This window comes from Cygnus atratus, chromosome 6, assembly GCF_013377495.2.
Source record: "Cygnus atratus isolate AKBS03 ecotype Queensland, Australia chromosome 6, CAtr_DNAZoo_HiC_assembly, whole genome shotgun sequence".
In the NCBI taxonomy this organism is placed as follows: Eukaryota; Metazoa; Chordata; class Aves; order Anseriformes; family Anatidae; genus Cygnus; species Cygnus atratus.
Window position 1 is genome coordinate 7,569,187 of NC_066367.1, and position 23,882 is coordinate 7,593,068.

General features: G+C 40.5%; 1 protein-coding gene across 3 annotated transcripts in view; it reads right to left on the bottom strand.

Moving 5' to 3' along the window:
* The window catches only part of ERBB4 (erb-b2 receptor tyrosine kinase 4), a 574,171-nt gene that overhangs the window by 153,305 nt on the left and 396,984 nt on the right, over positions 1 to 23,882 (bottom strand). For all 3 annotated transcript variants that reach the window (XM_050711632.1, XM_050711633.1, XM_050711631.1), the window contains exons 5-12: positions 23,159 to 23,224; positions 14,633 to 14,751; positions 10,774 to 10,915; positions 9,116 to 9,229; positions 7,321 to 7,447; positions 2,858 to 2,931; positions 1,855 to 1,945; positions 190 to 389 (exon numbers count right to left, since the gene is read on the bottom strand). In XM_050711632.1, coding sequence (XP_050567589.1) covers positions 190 to 389; positions 1,855 to 1,945; positions 2,858 to 2,931; positions 7,321 to 7,447; positions 9,116 to 9,229; positions 10,774 to 10,915; positions 14,633 to 14,751; positions 23,159 to 23,224 — 933 coding nt within the window. The remainder of the gene's footprint in view (positions 1 to 189; positions 390 to 1,854; positions 1,946 to 2,857; positions 2,932 to 7,320; positions 7,448 to 9,115; positions 9,230 to 10,773; positions 10,916 to 14,632; positions 14,752 to 23,158; positions 23,225 to 23,882) is intronic.

The following is a 23,882-nucleotide window of genomic DNA, read 5'->3' on the forward strand; positions in this document are numbered from 1 at the left end:
AGAGGCTGGGCTGTATTTACAGATTCTGTAAATGATCAATGATCCACTGATGTTCATGGAGCTCATGCCAGGTGACACCAGGTGAATTCTGGCCTGCCCACAACACCCTATCCTCAGTAGCTCCACCATTTTCACCCCAATCATAGCCAGTTATAAGCAAGAAGGTCTGCACTGAGCAACAGTACTTACTGCAGTTCTCTGCTTTTTTATTTCGGTGAATCACTGTCTTTTGACTGGGCGTACTGAAAAGGCTGGTCCAGTTGACTGTGTGGTAGTAGCACAGATTGCTGTTGTCTGTTATGTAGATGTTGCCAGCACTGATTTGCTTCAAGGACTGGAACTGCAAAGAGGTAATGCCTTGTTGCTTTAGGATGAGTAAGGAAAGGCCACTGTGACAAAAACAAAAGAACAGGGATGAGCCCCAGGAGGTGGAACTTACAAGGGCTGGTTGAGAACTTCCCACTAGAATTAGTTTCTAATGGCAAAATGATCTTTTTTTGCAAAGCTGAAATTTGGTCAGAAAACATGTCTTTAGGGGTGACATAAATGTTCTGTGAGTCAAAACCCTTTTTTTGCCCAGAAAATTACAAGCCCTGTCAGAATCATGATAGCACAAACTGTGAGGCTCGGGACGCAGCCAACAAAACCACTCAATTAAGTCAAACACAGTTCAATTTCATATGCTAACTTTTTTTTTTTTAAATGAAGTGCAGTTAAGAAAACTTTAGAAAAATCTGTTCCTCCCCCAAGACAACAGAATTAATACTATGATAGTTTATGTGCTAAAGAAAAATTGACAAAGTCATGCAAAATGTATTAACATCTTCTGTCAGGCGTCAAATTGATGTCATTTATAGTAATACAGGCAGAAACTATTATTTTCAAGGAAATTTTTCCACTCACTTTCTACATTTCATTTTTCTTTTATTGTAATATATGGTTATCTCCTTTCTTCATCAAAGGAAGAGGCAAATGATTGTGTGTATAATCTGTGAATGACTGCACATATTTTATGACTGCTGATGAGTGAAGACAACAGCCAGTTTCTGGGCAACCTTTAAGTTATTGTATTTTAATGATTGTAATTGTTTTCCAGCTGTTCTAAATAAAAACTGCTGCTTACAGCCCAGCTTTCTGTTTGGAATTCAATCTCAAGGTTTCACTGCTATTCATAATCTGCTTGGCCTGCTGTTTAAGATGCCAGCAGAATCCCATGACTGATTTACTACATTTACACAACTGGGAACCAGAGTTTACTCTATACATCATTCAGCTATCTTGTGCTCCTCCATTACTTCTCACTGCATTTTCTTCTCTTCAAAATCAATTCCTCCGTACGAGTGTTCATATTGAAACATCTTTGGTAAAAGTGGCACTACACAGCTAACACGCGCCCCATCTGCTAAGTACTTCAGCGTTCTTCCATGTATTTATCTTTTATGGCTCCTTAAGAGCAGATCATTCCTTGGACACATGAGCCTGCACCTCCGTTCACACCCATAAAAGCTTCCAGATAACGAGGCTAAGTTTTAGTAGTTTCTTTCAGCTTACGTTTCACATTCTAACATATTTTAAAATCGTAAGAAGTTTTTTCTGAACAATGACTTAAAAGCTACGGGAATGACCCAAGACCTTCTAAGTTTTTTTTTCTTTTAGTTTTTTTTTTTAACATAACTACATTCAAGAGCTATTGCCCATAAAAAACAAGCGCTTATCGAAGATACTGTTAACGAATAACTTGGTAACAAAGAAAACATACCAGTTTATGATGCCTTTCCAGAGGGATGTCGCATTCTGAGCTACCAAATAAAAGGCTAATAAAAAACAATTCCATGAACAGAGAAAGTACCTTACCTATACAGAGCTCTTCCACCAATTGTAACCAAGTTAGAAAACACCCTGAAATCTGTCATATTCTCAGGCCACGACTGTATGTTCAAATACCCTGAAGGAGGTAAAGGCAAAGAGGAACATCAGTCATTTCAGACATAAAGACCGCTTGATCACATACATGAATGAAGACAGGCCTAACCTTTAACTGAAAGACAGTGCTGGCTTGAGTAAAAGAAAGAAATAAGTAATGAATGCTGCACGCTACTGTGTGGGAATTCATCAGCCTGCTCCACACTGTCTCCTCCAGGAAGGCAAAGGAAGACTTCAGCAGTGTCACAGCAGCAGTGTCATAGCACTAAGTCCACTTCCAACAGCCAGACTTTCAACAGCCTAAACACAGGCTGCAATCTGCAAGGCCTGCCAGCCAGCCACTTCTTAGCAGCAGCAGACAGAATTAGGATTAGGACAGAAATTAAGAGATCCTTTTTGATGCATACAAAGATAAGACTTTCCTGAAACAAAGAACTTGCATTCCTTTCTGAGTGTGCGTGAGGATCAGCCACCACTGGAAAGCAGTCTCTGCACAGGCAGAAAATGGAACTACTTATTTTATTCTAAAAAGATTTCTATACATGCAGTTCCCTATGATTTTTCAGTACATCTGTAAGCACAGGGATAATGCCACTTAAGTGGCAGAGCAGACGCTGTCACAACTGGTGTTTGCAACACTTGTCTCACTTTGCTAGCACTGTGCCAAGACCCCCAGCCCACTCAACAATAAGGTCTTGGTATTCTGGTGTCTGTGTACCCCGAATGCAATGTGCGCTCTGTACTCATTAGAAAAGGACAATACACTTGTTAATAATAGCTGATACTGGAGCTGTTCTGTATTAAACTTTGTTAAATTGACAATACACTGAGTTTTAAGAAAAACGCATGTGTTCTTCAGAAAAACCAACAAATCACAACCATTAATGCAAAATGAGAAGAAATTCAGATTGTACAAATCAGAAGTGTTTGTTACCTGTTATTTCTCTCACTGTTTGGAAGATATTTAATTTCTCCGGATTAATAGCGGCGATTGTGTGGTACGGATCCCTGAAAGATTAAATGGACAAAATGTGATACTATGAATAAACAAAAAAGTCACGTTCACAAAGCTATGCCACGTAGAAATTCTTTCAGAATAGGAAGTCAACACTTGGCTTTTCAGTAGCATATGTGGCAGGTTTCTGCGGACTGTTTTCAATTTTGTCAGACTGTTGATTCTACAGAATCTGTAGAAACTTCTCCCAAGTCACCTTGAGGGGAAATAACGGTGCTCACTATCTTGAAGGATCAAATCATCAATATTTGAGTAAATACTTATGCTCTTGGAAAATTAATGGATTCTGAACAACTATGGATGATATCCCTAAAGAAAAGATGCATGTTTTCAACATTTTTTCCAGGAAGACAAACTTAAATGATAGTTTTAATACTGCGCTGCCAGGACTGTACTTATAAAATCGCTACTGAAACAAGTAACAAGCTAAAAACAGAAGAAAACTAAGAGCATGCTGGCGGTGCCTGACCTTGGACGTTACAAGGATGCACTGTTTAGAAGGTGTAAAACAGGGAACATCAAGAAGCACAGATCCTTGCCAAGCTGGTTGGTCATTAGAGAACTGAAATACCCCCGTCAAACATAAAAATCTCCAAGTTAGGAATGCTATAGCATGAAAAGATGAAACTGACTGATTTTGACAGTGACATTATTTAGCTTTTTTTTTTTTTTTTTTTTTTTTTTTTTTTTAATTTTGAAGGAGTGAAGAGCATTTGCCTGGACAATGTCCACTAGGAGGAAACATACTGTGACACTCCCATTATTTAAGGAGTAAAAGCCTAACTCAAACAAAAAAAGGTCCTTTAAAAATACAGGAAAAGGTTCTTCTGTAACGTAATGTTATGGTATTTTTGTAGGGTTTGTGAGGGTAGGAAACATATTCAGTAAAGGTGCAACATACATTTCCATCTCTCCTCCTGCTTTCTAAGAGCAGAACTCCTGGAACTGGAACATGTTGGTAATCAACCAGGCTGTCTCTGGGGACAGGCCTCACCCAACTGTGCTGTGGCAGGCTGATGGGGTCATTTTAACTATTGTGGAGGTGACTCCAGGACAGTAAAAACAAATTAAATTCTTAAACCTCAATATAAAGCCCAGTGGACCACAGAAGCATCATATAAATGTAATTTTAACAATTTGGGGCTCTCAAAAGTAGGTGACAAATTTGTACTACCTAACAGAAACACAACACTTCGCTTTCAAAATGCATTACTAAAAAGGAAACACCATGACTGTACTGAACATGAGGCTGCTGAATTTCACCTCCAAATCCTAAGATAAGGTGGTCTTTAAGGATACAAATTTAAACCCCCTTAACAGGCAAATGTCTGACATGTTTTTATCAACTTCTAAAACCGCAGACTAATGCAGTTATCTACCATTCTTAGCAGAGACAAGATTTCTCAGTAGAACAGGCTCAGTTGGACTTCACAGCTCCAAGAATAAGAGTTTCAGCTGATTGTGGAACTGCAGACAGACAACTAAAGGGAAAATAAAAAGCTGACTAGCACTGAGGGCTTGTTGCTCCTGCTACAACAAGGAGCATTTGCTGCTAGTTAAGGCTGTCTGTCCTCAAACTACACCCCTCACAGGCAGCAGCACATCCAAAAGGCAGCTTGGCTTTTTAGGACCCCAACCACACGAAAACAATAGAAAAAAAAATTGCACCTGAGCTGTAGGGTTCCTACCCATTTTCTAGCCAACGTGTTCTGTCTCAGGTCAGAGATGTGGATCTTTAAGAAAATCACTTCATCCACACACTTTGGCAGAGTACTACCTCAAAAGAATGAGCACTACCAGCTTACCAAAATTTAGGCCTACCTTTATTCCACTTCACATCCAGACTCTAATTAAAGTCAATTCAGAATTATATAATTTCTACATATACAACCATAAATAATTAACCCTGGAAACAGTTCCTACCTAAACACAGTTTGCATACACATTGTAACAAAGGCATAGAGACTAAGTTTAAGAGCTCGGACAACAGAAAGGCTACAAAATGATAGGATCAAAAATATGACAGCATCAATTGTAAGTACAAAGTTACCAATCAAAACAACAAAATCCACTCTTAGCATCTTTCACTGAATTCTCTGCCACTACAAAACATCTGTCAGTTCCCCACAGACAGCTAGACTTGAAGTCCCTACAATCTGAAATGCTGAAAATTCACACATAGAAGCCGCAGTTCACTGAGTAAACAACTTTGTAACAGAAGTTAACTAGAACTTCAAATGGACATTTCTTTTATTTTATTGTTTTTGCTCTATACTGCCCATCTATATAATAAACTGCTTCTGTAGGTAGCTAGTGCTTTTTTATTTCTTTTGTGTATTACTGATTTGGAAAACGTAACAGAAATTTTAAACAAAATTCTGTCCCAGAAATGCAAAGTTATTTTAGCACTAGTATTTTTTTTAGTACACACTACCACAATTTATGCTGTGGAACAATTTAGGGTTGCAGAACTTCGTGTCTTCGTGCTTAAGACTGGTTGGAGTGAGTTTTGTTCATGAAGAATGAGACAAAGTTCTACACAGTATCAATATTAACTGACCTAAAAGTTTTTCTTCTATTAAAATACAGCAACATATTTTAACTCCCTGCTTTATAGTCCATAATTTAGTTTTTCTTTTTCCCGAGGGACATGGTTTTATTCAGGATTGGTTTTGCTCCCTTTAATTTTAACAGATTTGTTAATGTGACTCACCTTGTAACTCTACAATTAATGCAACTTTTGCAAAAAGTGCTCCTCTAATACTGAAACTTGCATTTCACTTAATACACAGAGAATTGCTCAATTCCTCCAGCTGCCTACCTTGCATTTATTGAGTACTTCCTGCCAGGTAGGATTCAACAGATTTACAGCCAGCCTCGTGGCCAGTCATCTGGCCAGATGAGGAAGCATTAAGGTGCAAGCACTGACTCCTGCATGACCTTCTCCAGGCTTTCGCAGGTCCAAAGCGGCTTTTCCTTAAACCATTCAAACTAAAGTGTTTCAAACTATGCTACATTAACTTTCCACACTGTACTCCCTGCTGGAGAGATGAGAAGGCCAACTATGCAGCCAAAGCTCACATTTGCTGGCCTTTTGAAAATGAGCGAGCTGCAGAGCCACACTGAAGCAGATTTTCAACCTTCAAATGGCTGGAGTCAAGCTGTAGGTGAAGAAGCATTAAAACCAATCACCACATCAAGTCTAGGAAACGAGACATTTCTTTCCACCTCACCTAGCAGGTAAATTTGAGCCATACAACCTAGCGTCAACCACCTTAACATACCTGAAGGTAAGACCAACAAAAGATCTGCTGCCAGAATTCCACTTCAGATCTGCCTGCAGAAGTTCAGTTCATCACTCTCACACTATGCCATGAAACTGCAAACATGGAGTTAATCTGGGAATTTATTTAGTATCACAAATCTTGACAACCAGTTGCAACCAGTACTGAAAGCTCTGAGAAGCCTAAAAAGCATGATAGAACTTCAAGACTATACAGTGGTAGAAGTACTTGAATACTTTGTACTGTTAGTGTACAACAAAGCATGTGTATACCTATTATATACAGAGTAGGAAAAAGGGTTTCATCTTGTAGCACATTTTGAGACTTCTGCCCATTTTAAAAGGGCCCGAAATACCTCAAAGCATCACATACAATTTACCATGGCCAATTACAGTATGAAGGCTTGAATTAGTAAGAAAACGCAGCTGTATGTGAGCGCTTTCAGTGACAAAGAATGCAAAGCAAGGAAGTGGCTGCTTGCAATAGGCCTCCCCTGATCAAAATAAATTAACCCTGCTTTCCCTGGACACATCCCATCCTTGCAGAACTTGCACCATGCATTCACTTCTGATACAATGACACAAAGTGCATCGAACTATAAACAGCAAGAGGCTAGGTATTTGGCTGGGCTCTTTCCAAAAGAGACATTGGTGAGACTTCCAAATACTGGTTCTGTATCTCCACATCACCTGTTATTAAGACTTACTCAACATACAAAGATATTTAAACTAAAATACCGTATTTAAGTACCCCTGAGTTTTGCACATCTCTGCAATCAAACTTTTAATATACGTAATTTAAACCAATTGACTGTTCTTTTAAACATGCACAACAACCACCAGCCAGGCTCTGACAATTTACAGTACCCAGAGATCACAGTATGCTTTTCTCCTTCTAGTGCCATCTACTTCATCCTTTCTTTTCCTATAGATTGAATCATAAGAATCCCATTAACAGTTTCCTTCACAACTAAGTCAGAAAACCTATTTACCCTGGATCTGCTGTTGAGCACAAGAAGCCTGCAGCCATAAGTAAGAGGTGTACACTCCTGGTTTCGGCTGGCACCATGACATAACATCTTACCATTTTGTCACTTACCCATGAATCCCAGTAACGAGGAAGATAAGGTTGCCATTGATCTTGGTACAGTTTATGAACTTGTCAATATTGCTGGAATCCACTGTCTGAGCCGACACTAAACTCCCTGTTCCAATGCCATCACATGCTGCCAAAACAAGGAGTTGGTGTAAACAACTAGGAAAAATGATTACTGAACCAGAACACATTGGTCTTCTAAACGCAAGTCTTCGTTTCTTTCAGAGATAAAGCTGAAGAGAGGTGTCAAAATGGTACTCCAGCCATATTCCCCAAAACCACGCGTCCATTAAAAACAGTAAGTCTAAGTACCTGTCAAAGAAGGGCATCCTGGCAAACACCTTGTTTCACAATGCTCTCAAGGCCAGTATGAACCCCAAAAACTCCCTCTCAAGCCCTCTGTGAACAGAGGCATGAGGACTTGGCTTAGAGCAGCTGGCTGGGTGGTCTATCTGCACACTACTCACTGCAAAAGAAAGGAGTCTGCTAACTCAGCGGGTCCCTTGGCTCTGGGGGACCTGGGAACTTCACCATTCACATGCCAGAAGGCGCCTTACAAAGGAAGTACGAAAAGTTCTTTCCTCATCATCTCAGTAAATAAATAAAGAGGCCTGAAGAAATTTTGGTACCGTGTGACAAAACTTCTCTGTCTGGCCTTCAAATGTAATTCAGCTACATTTTCTGGGACACATGATGCACACACGAACAAAACCTTCGCAACTTCTGTAAGATAATGCAACTATCTCCCTAATGAAGTCCTCAAATGGCAACTATTAACACCACACCTGAACCTTTTACACACATGTAATAGCTTCCCTCTGTCCCATTAAGCAAGGCTAAGAGCTTGGCAAGAACAATACATATGTATTGATGTGCATGAAAATGTACCTTTCCGGAGGGGGGTGGGGGGTGGAACTGTTTACTGCAATTAGGTTGAAGGGCAGGACACTACACACACTTTGAATTCAGTGTGTAACTTCCCAGCCTTGGCAGAAATATCTGTGTTTGTCTGTCTCAGCCATGTGGAGTGACTGCTGATTTAGAGTGTTTTCGTAGCTTCATTGTGAATTCCTTTTCACACAGGGCTTCCACTACGACTGAAAAACAGCATAAGCCCATGCGGGAAAAGTGACGGTGTTTTGCTCCTGAGACATTCAAACAGGGAGCAGAAAGCCTCCCCTAGAGCTCAGGACAGCAAAGTAATCTGTAGTACTGATGAGGACTGACACCTGTCACTGAAAACTTCTAGTCCTCTAGAAAGACTAGAAAACAGTTTTCTGTTTTCTGGGAAAAGGAAGATATGGGAAAAACATAGATATTCTGGGAAAACAGAGATATTCTGGGAAAACAGAGAAAATAAATGGAAACGTAATGCTGTAGTGACAAGTGGGAGACACACCATACACCAAAGACAGAATTTTAGTGTAGCCTCCTTTGGGATGACAAAAGGAGAGTTCCAAAACTCCTCCAGGAAATACGAGTCATTAAAATGATATAATAAAGAATTCTTTCAGATTTCTCTAAAACCAGTGAAGAAATGCCCCTCATTTTTATCTAAGCAAAAGTAATTGGCTTAGTTATATTACCATTATAACTGAATAAATTTTCATTTTGTTGTATTTAGGAACACATTTCACACACAGCCTACATAGTTCAAAGTTCTGTGGATATCCAAAGGCTATTAATATCAAGTATTCTACAGCATACTCATACATATTTCATGCCAAACTAACAACCTGCTTTGGTCTACCAGAGTATAGACTACATTCAAGAAAATTTATACCAAATTACTGCCTACCTTTAGGACAAATGTCAGTGCAGGGCTTGCACATCTTAATACCATTTTCTTCAACCTCCATCTTGGAGCTTGGACATGCACGAACACAAGAACTGGAATCAACCACAAAGTTGTCTGAGCAGAAAAAAGAAGATATTGGTAGAAAGTGAACCGCTGGACTAAACAATACTGGAACATATGGGTTTGGACTCTATTATGTCAATGTGTATTCTTATTTACCTCAGTACTTCCACATGAACATCAATGTTTAATATTCAGTGTTTTCAGAAACATCTAAATAAGGAAGTTAGGCATGACTTTGGTCACTCACGAAAATTTATGAATTGTCAGTCCATAATGCCCCCAGCCCACTCCCACCCCCGATTTGGTTTTATCATCATCTGTGAAATAAATAAAAAACGAGTTATGGGAACTGAAGAGAAATAAAACAAGATGCTCTGCTCTCTTTCACACACACAGAAATATATTTGTCTGGGGTAACACTGCATGGGACAATGACAACTATTTCAATTTTGCCTTGTCAAGCAACTGCCAAAGGGGCTTTAGACTGATCCTACTTGATTGAAAGCTTAATGTCAAAAGAAAAAAAATAAGTCAGAAAGTTCAATGATGTATTTAGACAAAGGATCACAGCCCTTAAGTAGTACATGATATACCAGTGTTGTTAAAAATAAATATAAATTTAGTTTGCTTAGAGAAGTCCAATGCTATTATTACAGACAGAATTAAGCCTTGACAGTCCCAGCCTCATCGTACTGTCAATGAGGACTTTGTCAGAGAGATTCAAAATTTGGATTTAGCTTTGTGTTGAATTATGACACTATTTTTTATAGAACATCCATTTTTCTCACGGATAAATTACACATAATTAATGCACACCACAACTAGAAATCTTGGTGGAAGTTAAAGGGAGAGCAAGAACACTGTCTCCCTTATTTTTCTAACTAAAATGTCTACGTCAGACTGTATCAATGAGGACCCTCTGTAAGTATTTGGGACTTGTCATCTGGCCTGCAGTTCAGAAGCACGTGTTTTTCACATGCAAGGGATTTAAAAAAAAAAAAAACAAACAAAAAAAACCCTCCTCCCCGCCACTATAATTTGACTCGTGGCATTATTAGTATAGCATGTCTTTTTCCTCACTGGGAAAAACTGCAGAAAACATTTATGGTAACTTGATGTCAATCCATCATCATTCCAAGAAGAGGGCATCAGCATCATGAAAGCGTTTGCTACCAGGTAGTACTGGTGATGGACTAGTTATTCTTCTGAAACTGTGATTTCTACACTTTTACAATCCCACTAATAAATACAGCATTTGGCGCTATTTTAACACTTAGTTTCTAAACATACAAGGGCTAATCAAAACCATGACTATAACAAATAGTCATGAAGACAGAAACTCAGTGAATTCCCTTTCTTTAAAAAAAAAAAAAATCACTCTAGTATAAGACATTTGGAAAGTGTCAGCAACCCAGAACATCTCTGTCTTCAGTTAACATGTGACTGAGTTACTAAAGGCTGCATGCACACGCAGAGCTATTTCAGACAGTGCACTATTCACTTAGCTCTCATTCTCTCATTGTTTCGCGAGGTTCTTGAAATGCAACTCAAAACTTTCCATCGCTGGAGGAAAAGGCAGATAACACAGCACTTACGTGGGCATTTTTTGACGCAAAAAGCCCCATACGTGTACTTGGCATTGTGATTATGTTCTAGCTGGAAGGTGGTAGGATTGTACACAAATGTCTGCGGGCACTGCGTCACACATGCACCACTGTCATTGAAATTCATGCAGGCCTGCAAAGCAAGGGAGAAGAAAAAAATCAGCTTGATTAAATCATATAATTGGCTGTGGTTCGTTTTGTTTTTTTAGCTTAACAGTCCTGATTGTTCAGAAGTGTTGCAACAGTGAGAAATAAGACACATGTTTTTCTAACCCCCATTTTGTCTACTTAGATTTCTTGCTAGGACCTTGGCAAATACATGACACGTAAAGGGGGGCTCACAGAGACCCCTTAATTTGAAACACTGCTGCCTGTTACAGCACTTCCTACAAAAACATAACAGAACCGTAATTTGTTTCATAACTATTGTTACTACTAGTAATCAACTAATTCACAACTCGATGGGACATTCTAAAACTGCCAAGAGAGAACAGCTATTTATCTTAGTCAGTCTAAACAAATGCTAATGACTTTTCCTTAGAGGTCCAGCCTTTTGATTTCTTACAGCATGAGTCCATAGTCCAGCTGAAAACTGAAATTCCCAATTAGAAAGCAAGAGGGATAAGAACTTCTTTTGAGGTAGCACAGGAGGGGGTCATTTCCCTAAGCGGCAAGTTTAACAAGGTCAGTTGCTTCACACACTGGGAAAGGAAAATAGGACTTTGTATCACTTAGCATTCAAGCTCAGCCACCCACAGCTGACAGGGGACAGGGCCCTGACAAATGAAGAGGCAAGCGCGTGGATAAAGAGAGTAACGGTATGCAGGGAAAATAATTGACTGTGAAAGGTTGATAATTAGTAATATTAAAAAAAAACAACACACCACACCACTGATTTTGACATTCCTTATTACCATGAATCGTATCTATGGTTCTAACCACAGCTTATAAAAAACTGTTTGAGTAGCAATCGCATAGCAAACTGCAAATGCCTACTGTCAAATCTCGTATGAATATGAAAGCTGTAGCCTGGCTTGCATCCCACTAGCATTTTAAGCAACCCCTGCTACTGGATTCTGCCTCCCCATTTACCAGTCTCTTGAAGCCACACTGCCTTAGAAATTTCAGTCTAGAGATGAATCCTAGAATTTTCCTGGTAGTCAGAAATACCCAGGTGAACCTGAATCTTTACAGAGTCAGCAAGTACACCAGTGAGTCCCTCCCTCCCCACCAAAGGCTGGAACTTTAAGAAAAGTGAAAAAATTCCCCTGTTCTTCAGCTTATCTCCATTCAGGTCATGAAGGAGGTTACCTGTCAGGTCAGGAGATTTCAGGAAGTTAAGGCTAACAAAGTAACAAAAGAGAAGGACACACACTGCTGAAGAAAGGGACAAACGGGGAGTTCCATGATGAAGGCACCGTCCTAGGCTGAATATGAACTTCCACTGTCCTCAGGAGCTTGAAGGTAGGCCAAACCAGTCCTGTCTTTGCTGGTTTATTAAAAGTTGTATTCAAAAAAACAGTAGTTCCTCACAGAGCCAGAACTATGATAAACACAGTCAGTTTCTTCCTTATCAAGAACCAGACAGGAAGTCCACTCTATGAACAGGGTTTTCAGATTTCCGAGTATTTAGCCAGGCCCTGCTATGCATTTCAAGTTTTAGATCCAGTTAGGTTTTGAATACAAGATAGAAAAACATGTCTAACACATTGTTTTATCATGTTTGCTTGCAGTTATGTCAGATGATGATTATTGTCTTGCTTTTATATAACTGAATATCCAAATGATCGCATCGCAGCATATGGAGGAGGAAGATAAATAATTTTATCTAGAAATAATAAAGCCGTATTTAAAACAGGATGCTGTTACAAGCTGCCATACACTGAAGGATTTTTAATGTTCCATAAGCTGTGCTTTTGCTTATTAATAAATATTATTTTAGTTTGTTTCCTCAACTTACTTTACATCCATTGTTGACTTAGGAAGTGCATTGTCAAGTACATGACAATCCTCTGATGATGGTGTAGCAAATGCAAAAAGTCAAGCACATCAATGCTCTTCACAGAGATGGCACTTCTCAGGAAAAGCCCACGTGGAAGACTGGAGAACTTTTAATTCATGACCGTAATATTTCATACACATTTGTAATTGTTTTAGTAACATAAACTTCTAGGATGTGGTGCTAGATGTTGCTAATATGTGAATAAAAGTACAAGAACGCACACAGGGAAAAAACAAGTTAAATGAGTTGTATCCTTCAGCCGAAAACTAAGCACAGTTGTTCACTGCCTAAAGGGTTCCACTTTTCACCCAGTGTGGTGTAAGCAAGTAATGGCTAGTCTTGAAAGACCCCTGCTGAATTTCGTTTACATTGCTCTGGGGCCAGGAGTGAATGAGACCGATGCCCTGGGTACTTCTCTGCAGGATCAGAACAAACATGTTAGCGTGATTTTTAGCACACACATTTCCACAGCTGCCACTATTCAGGAAATCTAACTCATTTCCTTTTCTGCTGTGGTATTATAGAACACGGACACACAAGTTGTGGGTTCAACACCTCAGCACTGGAAATGTTCCTCAGCTGTCATTATGGAAACAGTAGCTGCATTTTTACCTCTTTCCTTTACATATTGATGTTGTATGATGACATGGGCAGGGTGTTGTTTTCGCATCTCTTGTCCAAACTATTACAGAAGTTCCAACAAGCTTTGGATCAGGCCTACAACACACGCTGGTTATATACGGTAAAGTCCCAATTACAGACTTGACAGTGATTGAAGGCCATCACCACATTTCCTCAGCAGTAAAAGAATACCATTTAGAACGTGTTTTGGGAGCACAGCACCTACCACCATCAAATGTTATCTGAATAGTGAGGAAGTTTGAGTTCCAGATAGGAAAAGATTCATTTTTGCCTGTTTGCTGCGATCCTCTTGCCTAGAGTAGCAAAACATTTGCAATTGTCCAAACCATATGATCTCTCCTCCCAGTCCTATCTGGCAGATTTTAGAAGGAGCCCACCCAAGTTGGTAGATGTTTGTCTCCTCAATCATTTGGGTACCTCCAAAGATCCACTTCTCCGAACCCATTCTAGTTCTTGGCTTCTCCAGGCCTAGGTTTGCTACCCCTGAAAACATGAGCAAAACTTGCCTCTGTAACACAGTGATGAGCTATATGTTTTTTTGAGATCAGTGTGGGGAGCTGAAGCTGCTGATACTACTACAAATACAAACAGTAAACAAAATAAATATGGCTAAAGGCCTATATGTACAGAATGCTTGTTTTTTAAGGAAAAAATAGCCTTTTCTTCTTTTTTCTTTTTAATCTTAAGCACATGTAGTAGAATACATACATTTGAGGTAGAGTATTTTGTGAACTGCTTTTCTTCCCAGTATGGCTAGTAAAAAAACTGAGTTTAAATCAAGCCTGGCAGTAATAGGAAACATCTTTCACAGAGAAGCTAAATTGTATTCTTGACTTTCAAATAAAAAGCACACCGAGCAGCAATAAAAGCTATGCTCAAATGTAACGATAAATACTTCTAAAAATTCCCTATTACCACTAAAAGTTAATTTTAGGAAAGCAGAAGATAAAAATCACAGAGATAAGCATATTAACGTTTCCCAATCTATATTTACAAATCTCATAAATCTGTTAATGGGCAATATTAAGTAGATAAGTGATGCTAATATAACGTGAAAAATATTAAATGCTAGAGTTCACAGTCAAAATCTGAGAATGTGCATACAATACATTATAAGGGGCAGAACTGTGAATTTCATGGATTAAAGCATTAAGAACTTGCACTGTGACTGCCAGAAACAAGAAAAATGGGAAGTCTCACACATACAAAGCAATCAGTGTCTTTAGGTCCGGAACAGCCTCCAGCGCATTCCCGGTGGCAGCAGTCGCTGACGTAGGGCCCATAGCACCGTCCATCACACTGCTCTGCGCACACTGTCTTGGTTACTAGGAGGAGGAAGGAAAAATTATCGTGTCAGCATCAGAACTAAGGAGACAGCTCTTCAGCTGCACACTGAGGAAAACAAGCAGAACAACACCGTACTGAAAAAAAATACAAGTTTCAAGGCAATTTTTTTCAATGGCAGTAGTAACTGTTTTCCTCCATTATACCTTTACAATACCTTCTTCAAGAATGTACCATTGCCAGAAGACTGCAAAGGAAGAATTTTTTATGGTGTTTATTTTCACCCTTGGAAAATAATGTAGAATACTATTTTCAAATGATTGAAGTTTAATAAATAGCTGATGGATAGCTATGGAGAGAAAAAAAAAAACACACCAGGAAATAACAGAAGAGCTCACCAGTTCCACACGAGCTTTTCCCTGTGAAAAACTGCAACACTGAGTAAAAAGCATGTAGAAATTCAGTGAGGCCAGCAATCTCTGAGTCAAAAGCTGTTCTTGACGGCAATCAATTTGAACAAATTGGCAATGAGAACAGAATACAACCTTCAGACTGGAACATATTTCAAAATACCACTCATCTTTTTCTAGTAACACAATCCAGTCTTCACTCACAGGTAAACAACCACAGTCTACCAAGTGGCAGGTGCAGCAATTTAAGAGGAACCACACTGCTGTACCTCAGGGCTTAGTTTTGGGCAAAGAATGGTCAGCAAGCGGAGTAACTTCCTCCCCTCAGCCATCTATATCTTCAGTCTTTATTTTACAGGAAAGGGAATTAAAAGTTTCTGCAGGACTATACCAACCACCTCCTACAGAATTTGAGGAAGCTCTGCTGTCAGCTCTCTTTTGATAAAGAGCAAGGAAGTTACACTTCTCTAATTAAACTTAACCAATTATTTTGTTAAAAGCATTTCACTAGTTCTCTATGGAAAACACTTTTCAAGAGGCGAAAGAACACAGAATTTCATCCAACTTCTTGCTCCATTCTAACGTGATACATCAGTGATTCTTTTTATTAATTTTTCCAAACTGAATTCCCTCCACCACTTGCTGGAAGTACTTAAGGTAACACCAAAGCTTCTGAATATACGCAGTATTTATTTAGGAGATAAAAACGTAAATAACAAAAGAGAAGTCATAGTTTATAATCTACAGAATAAAGTAATGCACTTTAAGAGTAATTCCAACTCGCTGACACCAGAGACCACACTAGAAAACACTTCTGTGCCTCACACAATAAGATTTTAAAAGTAAGGGAATTTTTTGTAAATGCACCGACTGCCAATGTTACTAAAGAAACAGATTAAAGGTTTTTACTTAATAACTGCATTGATACAATGTTAGGACAGATAGGAAACAGTATCATAAAGTAACCATGACAGATACAGACTCTCCTCATGAAAATTAAAGACTCAGTAAGTCTGTGTCTGCACATTGGCTTCTGCCAGTTCAGAACCTGGTCTATTGCATTTGGGTTTAGACTGGATTGGGCACTACCTGTCTTAACCTTGAATGGAGGTGAAGCCTCCTGACTTAACACAGAGCCCTGTTTGCTAGAACCTATTTGGGTCCTAGGACCCAAACCACCTGCATTTATCCATGCCCCGGGGCTGGACAAGCCAGGTAAGCAGTGTGCTGATGATTGCCATCAGGCTACCGATCTATTCCAGCAGCTCTGCAAACCGCCCCAGGGGGCTGGAAAGCCGCTGGCCGCGCCTCTTCTCAGACCAGGAGCCCTCAGACCAGGAGCCAGCCCCAAGCCACGGCAGCATCCCCCATATACCCTCTCCATTTCACACAGCAACCGTTCAGCAGCAGGGTTACCTCAGTTTTTAACGCAACCTCTCTCCTTCAAGGGCTGGCCGCCCACCTGCCTGGGTTACGGCTGCCAGCGGCGAGGCAGAGCCTGGGACCGCCCCGCACCGACCCTCTCCTCAGGAGCCCTGCAGGCATCAAAATGGCGGCTGCGCCTCCCTTCCCCGCACCCCCTTCAAGAACGTTCTAGAGTGGAAGGCGCGGCCTGGGGCTCTCCCTCAGCAGTGCCCACCCGGCGCACCTTGAAAGCTTATTTCCTTTTTTTTTTTTTTTCTTTTTATTAAATTGCACCAGAGGGCCAGAGCTTTGGAGCCAGTTGTATCAGGCAGCTACAATTAATGCTTTCAATTGGAAAGGAGGGGAAATTGTGGCACAGCACGGCCGCTTTCCTCGCTGCTGCTCCACTGCAATTTAATGTTTTGTTTAAATCTGGAAAGTTTTGGTGCATGGTACCTCTGTGTAGAAAATTATTTTGAGGTACCTAATTAGCTCAGTTATAATTTCTTCCCCTGAGTGCAGCTGCTGTTGGGACTTGGGATGCCCACCTGGACTCTGAAGCTATTGCTTCCCTGGGCAGACGGCTTCCTGGCAGGCTTTTCCAAGGGCTGCTGCAAGTGCCACCCTGTCAGCTACAGAGAGTACTGGGAATCTGCAGCATCCCCCAAAAACAGGCTGGGAGGAGGTGAATCCCCACCTTGGCCATGCCAGGTGTCCCCTCACCATGCCATGCAGTGTATCTAGATCTTCCAGTCAGCTCGCTGGCTCTTACGTTGAGCAATCCCAGATCTGCATTTTAAAGGATTTCACAATTCCATCAAGCTGTGCCACAGGTCACAGCACTTCCCAAGGCTGCCTAGTTTAAACAGCAGTAGGAAGTGATCTCCAGTAACAGCAATAGATTTAAGCAATTTACTGGCACCTTTTCAGCAGTTTTTAGCCTACTAGTCTAGGCTCACCTAAACTATTCACCCTCTTCTAGAGCCCCCTGTAAGTCTTCTGCCACGTGTAAATTTACAGATACTGTCTTTTATATTTATTTATTTAATTTTACAGTCCTTAGCATTTTAAGAGACTACAATTTATTCCAGAATATGTTTCCTTCTAAAAAGAAGAGCAGGAGCACCAGGACTGATGTGGAGGAGCACAGCCCCTTTCCAGCACAGGACAGGAGCAGAGTGCCCTCACAAACTGTGCTCCTCTGCTTGTGAGTAGGCACTGGTTTCACGCAGCCTCTAGCAAGCTGTTCAGGATAGGGCATGTTTTGAGTTTTCCTGAACACTGCAAAGATATAAAGTGGTTTGCAAAATATATAGTTGCGAAGGCTTGTTGCTGCTTCTCCTTAATTGTTTATTTCATGTTTATTTTACTGGGAAAGCAAACAGTGCCAACAGAACTGCCAACATTTCATTTTAGGAAAAGGCCACAGCACACCTTATTTTATCTTTCGGAGAAGGAGCCGTAAGGTATCTTCAGTGGCAACTTACAAAGAAAAAAAACTTAGCTCTGAATTTTTGAAGGACTTGCTCAAGACAGTTCACAGCGAAGGGTGTTCCCCAAAACAAAACAACTACAAGGCAATACTATGTAATAATAATAATAATCTGATTGTTCAGACTCCAGTAAACATAGCTCAACAGTTCAACTTTCTGCAATCATTATCACAGTGTAACCCCACAGAAAATGAAATTAGCTGCACACGTTTAAAACAATGGCAACCTTTCCCCCAAAACTTCCTCCAAACACAGACAATTTATTGTACAGCTGCAAAACAAGACCTATCCAGAAGAGCGAAATGTAGAAGCAGTTATTTCCCAAGGCATCAAACTGCATGTTCAGATCACTCACCTGGGCTTCCTCCTCACTGCAGAGACAGCCTGTGACATGTAGCTGTGAATGCTCCACCAAGCTAGCTTGCAGGTGGTGCATTTCGGGCAGAACTAACAGGTCTGTGTAATAGCCCAGAGGAGCCTGCAAAGCCACAGGCAGCATGGCCATGGTTGGGAGAGAGAGGGCTTGAGGAGCAAGGTGGTGTTGAGCAGAGGATGCAGAAGATGCTACCTGTTAGCTGCAGAGGTGGATGACTGCAGCTCCAAGGTGAATATGAAAGACCACTGCTGGTGGATGTTGCTGGGTGGCTCCTAGGGGGGACACATGGCTCGAAATGGTGCTGAGAAGAGAGTGGGGAACTGGGCAACGGCTGCTCACAGGCAGCGTCAACCCAGAGCAACCCTGCTGCAAGCTGAATGAGTGGAGCAATACCAAGCTTCTCCTGCTAACCAGCACCGGGACTGTTTACAGGGGAGCTATTGGACAGTGGTAATTAGGAGCCCTCACTGCACATCTTTCTTGCAGCCCAGACACACAGGTAAGATCCAGGAGTTCTGGACAGGGGACCCTACAGGCAGATCAGATGCCAGTAACTCATTTCTTCAGCCAACACAACTGTGAGGAGAGCCTTCACTAACAACTAAGGCCCCAGGTTTCAAACTAGACTTTTGTAGGATAGCACAGCTACCTGCCCTGACACCTGCTTCATGGGATCACTTGAGGCTTCAGCTGCACAGAACTGTCATGAAGAGTAGCAAACACCAAGGTCATGACAAAATGTGCCATGCATTGGGGCTGGTTTCTGGAGGGGAGAACAGAATGCTGACTGCCAATCTTCACTAGTACTTCACTATGATAGCAAAAAGCTGTGCTGGGCATGGGGTGGAATGGGCACTTCAAGTGTGTGTGCTCAATTAATCAGTCTCTCTTATTGTTTCCCTTCATCTTTAATTATGTCAGGGCACTATAAATCTATGAAGGAAAAAATGGAAAGTAACTGAAATCAATGAAAAAGTCTTATGAACATGCAAAGTTATTAGTGAAATACAAGGATTTTAATTAAAGATGCTGGCTCCAAGCAAAAATGCCGGGTTACCCTGATTGATCTAAGCTGCTGGTTCAGCTCTTTCCATCTCCCCAACCAGGCTCCCGCTTGCCTTTTGCTGCTCTAATTGGGTAATTCCTGCATCGGCACCTTCTTTTTCTCAGCAACATCAGCTGCAGAAAGACTGTATAAATACAGTTATGCTCAGGCCAATCTCCTGTACACATACATAGTCACACAGTATTTTATGTTTGCTGAATGTTTAGGTTTGGGGCCTGATTTAAAGGCTATTTCCCTTTTTGCCTCCCCTTAGTTTTAATTTAAATTATTCTCTTTCAGTTTCAGTCCTCTAGGATAAAGTGCATAATCTGTCATTTTAATAAAATAATGCATTCAATTTATAAAGCTTTCAATTTCTTTTCATATGAAAAAGAAACAAAAACCATTATCAGACATCAACAGCAAAAGCAGTACCAGTCTAACCACAGATTTTCAAATTTGACTAGTAACTTCCAAAAGCTTTTGTTCTTGTGCTTATTTTTAAAAGGGGTTTACATAGTGGGTGTGCCCAATACTCTGAAAAACATTCTTTTTAAGAGCTATTCCACGTTAGCCTTTCCTGACACTAAAACAAAGAACACTCTCTAGCTTTTAAGTGTTTCATATTAATATTTACTAATATTTTAACTGTAAAAGAAAAATGGGTTGTTAACTGCATAATACAGTATCCTGAAATTATCTCTGTTCTAAATCCTAATGGAATGGCTTATTTAAATTTTCCCATTAATTGCCTTCCTAAATACATAAATTTTCTTGTCACATTTAGACAGATGTTAGGATAGAGTTAGATGCAGGTGGTGTATCAGATAGAATTATACATACAGAGAGACATAGCTGGAAGGCAACATAAGAAGACAGGTAGATGATACTCATGCAAAAACAAAAGGATCTTTGTTTTTTTCCATATGTAATTTGAAATGAAAGACACGGATTAAGATCTTTCATTTTTTATCTATCCTTTTCCTAGGAAAATAATTTAAATCTTATCTTGGGAGGGGGGCTCATCAGAATTTTTTCTTCAGTGACTGGATGAAAAATGAAATTATTAAATGCAGACATGCTTATGTGCCTTCTGGTTCTAGGAACAAAACTTTTTGACGCTGGGAAGTAATAAGGCCAAAGTCTTTTCCTGCAGGTGTTTGAAGGCCACCCATCTTCAAGGTGACTAGGTGAAGGTATAGGCTATGTTTGTGATACCATTCTTCCTGTCTCCAGCTTGTATCTAAGAATTGCATTAATTAGACTGAAAGCCAGGGCAGTTTTTTAAAGTCAGAAATGAAGGCAGCAAAATCTTAACACCACTTGGATTTTTATGTTTTGATTTCCTACTCATATTCTAATTCTTTGCTTTAATGTTTTTTAGAAAAACAAGTTTTGCAAAAATGTGATGAATAAATGCTCATTGCTAGCCCAATATTCACTCTTTTTATTAAATCCTGCTGTTTACCCAAGGCAGTACAAGGTCAGGGAGGCAAAAGGAAAGCATACAACCTAAAATTAACTCCTGTCCCTGACAATTGCTGCGGGAACTATACTGACAGTGTGTTTCAAGGTAAAAGGCCATAAGTAGCTATTTCAAATTAGGAATGTGTGATCCGTGCATCTTCCTGGAACTTAGATAACATATGTCTTTGATAGTTTATTAATCCATGGTCATGCCTTAGCCTGTCCCCACTGTTTGGATTTGAGAGGGCAGTCACTGTGAAGAAAGAGAGCTGTCACTCTGGGAGCAAAGCTACTGTGCAGCTCTGCTAAGCTTCTGACTTTGCAACACTGCAGATAAGTTTTGCTCTCTCTGGTATTATTACATTAATCCACCAAATCGGTTTGGTTATCTGAGAGCAGCGCTTTGGGGAGGTTGAGACCATGTGAGATGATCCTGCCACGTGGGCTTATGCAGCCACGCGGAGTCCAGCTGGGCTGTCCAACACTGCATATGGCTGGAGCCTCTGCCTGCTGGAACGAAGGCTTGAGCCAGGATCAGATCATCCTTATCCAACAGAATCACCAAGGTTTTGCACTATTCCCTGATGAGATAACCACATAAGGCCCAAATAAGTCTGTCCAACTCGGGAAGAATTACCCAGGTCCTTGCAGAGATGGACAAAACACGCCTAAGAACTATCATTAATTAATTCTAATTTGGCCATAATATAAAATCATTCCAGCCACCTAGAGTTCTGTCCCTTTCCTCTATGTCCTTCAGTACATAACCTCGCTGTAAGGAGGTTTTCTCAGGACTGACTTCTTTGCAGCATTCATAGACTGCTAGAAAGAAAGGAGAGGTACTAGCTCAATTCAGATAAACAAGAATACGCTTCATTATACAGTTACTCCTGCAACCTGTCCTGAAGCACTTTTAATCACACCCGCAGATAACGTTCAATATGAAAGAGCAATATAACAACGTGTTAGCTTTAGCAGAGCTATAATTGTCATCAGCTTTGATGTCAGCAACATCAGCTGATGTACCTGAATGCAAAGGAGCGCAGCAGGGCAGAGCCTCTGCAGGCACGCAGCTCTGTCACCTGCACCCTGTGCTTTGTCACGGGCAGGAGGTCAGATCAGATTTCCTCATCGTGGTCAACCCTAAAATGTTCATGTCAAACTATCTGCTGTTTCCAATTTCCCACAATTTCTTGCTCTGAATAGTGGGGGAAAAAGGCATTGTTGCACTGTTTCTAATATTTCCAATAAAAAAGATGGCTAACATTGGGCTATCGTAAGTTCAGAGAGTTAGCTGGTACATCTGCTTGGTAGCACTTAATTCCCGGCTACAACACGGCCAAGAAAATGAGCACAAGCCAGAGCAGTGCTAACTCATGGGTGTGAAGGTATCAGCAACCATTTCGTTTCCTGGGAGAAGTGACTCCAATAAACCCAACCAATTTTCACCATCCTGAAGTTCAAAGAAGGAAAATGTAAAGGATAGCTCTATTGCTGCAAGAGGAAAAAGGGAGAAACTTGTAGGAAAAGATAGCTCTCAATTTTCTCCTCTTTTATATTTGCTAATATTGTAACTGCACTTCTAACTCCTTAGTGCCTGTCTGGAGGAGCTGAAAGCACACAAAGAAGAAACTCTCTCAATATAGTTCTTTTTTCTTACTCATTTTAATGCCATCTAAATTCAAGAGGACAGACAGACATTGTGAACAACCCTTCACTTGCTACTTCCTTCACAAAAAATCATTATTCTCTTTCAGTATAACTCAACTACATTCTGAGTTATTATAAAGAGAACAATTCTGCAAGATAATTAATACTCCCAGGCTCCCACTGAAATAAACAGAGTACTCTGGCATTAGGAACTTCGCAGCATCAGGCCATCATTAACCATCTCCAAATCCGCCTTGTAGACTTTTCTATTCCTGCAGTATTCATTTCAGTGTATTCCAAAATAACCATCAATATTCTCAGGAGCCATGCTCCATGTTGCCGCCAAGAAGTGAAAAGAAAATTCAAGTTAGCTTAAGCATTTTTAGAAAGCACAAGGGAGGAAAGAAAAACATAAATTCACATGGGGGGAAAAAACAAGATCATCAGTTGGCAAAAATATACAGAAAAAACCTTGAAATGTTTCAGAACTGTGCTAAAAAGAAAATTTATAGTATCTCTTCACAATAATAGTAATAAAAAAAAAGTAGGATCCCTGTTACATCATTTTTCAGTCCTTTGTTTCTCAGGGTCTTGCATACTTACAGGTCTGGCAGTGATTCTCTGTGGGTCCCCAGCATCGGCCTGTGCAGGATTTGTGGCATCGACCACCTTTGGGAACGAAAGAAACAGGGAGATTAGAAATGTGGCTTCCTTTCATTTCTTTAGCCTTCAACAACCACTAAAGAGAAGGGTCCATCTTGCCTTTGAAGAGCTTCTATGCTTTACTAAGTTTGAAACCATGTCTGCAAAAAAGTCCAGACACATAGACAGAATGGGTAGCAAACATATGGGTACTTATCTAAGTGCTTTATACCCTAAATCCCTGTGTGCTACAAATAATAGCTGGAACATTTTAAAACCAAAAAAAGATGAAGTGTGGAGGAGCAAGGAACAATTTCACCACCCGGTGCTGTTGCTCTGTACATCCTCCATAAGACCCGCTCATTCCTCCCATGGGATGAGAAATGGCTGAGCAAATATCCATCTCATCTTGTGTTCAATTTCACCTGAACAATGGGGCAATAAACTCAGTGCCTTGGAAGAAAAGTGATCCAAAACCAGTCCTCCCCCCTAGAAGACTGTACAGTCTTCATGTCCAAAATCACACTGAAGGAAATTTGCTCTGTGCAGCCACTTCTCCACAGGGACAGCTAAACTCACAGGACCTTGCCTTTTCTGACTGCAGAGTCTCTAGCTGCCTGTGGTTGTGGTTCTTCTTCTGAAGGAGCCTCACCTTGGAGGAGATCCCACCTTGGAGATGCACTGC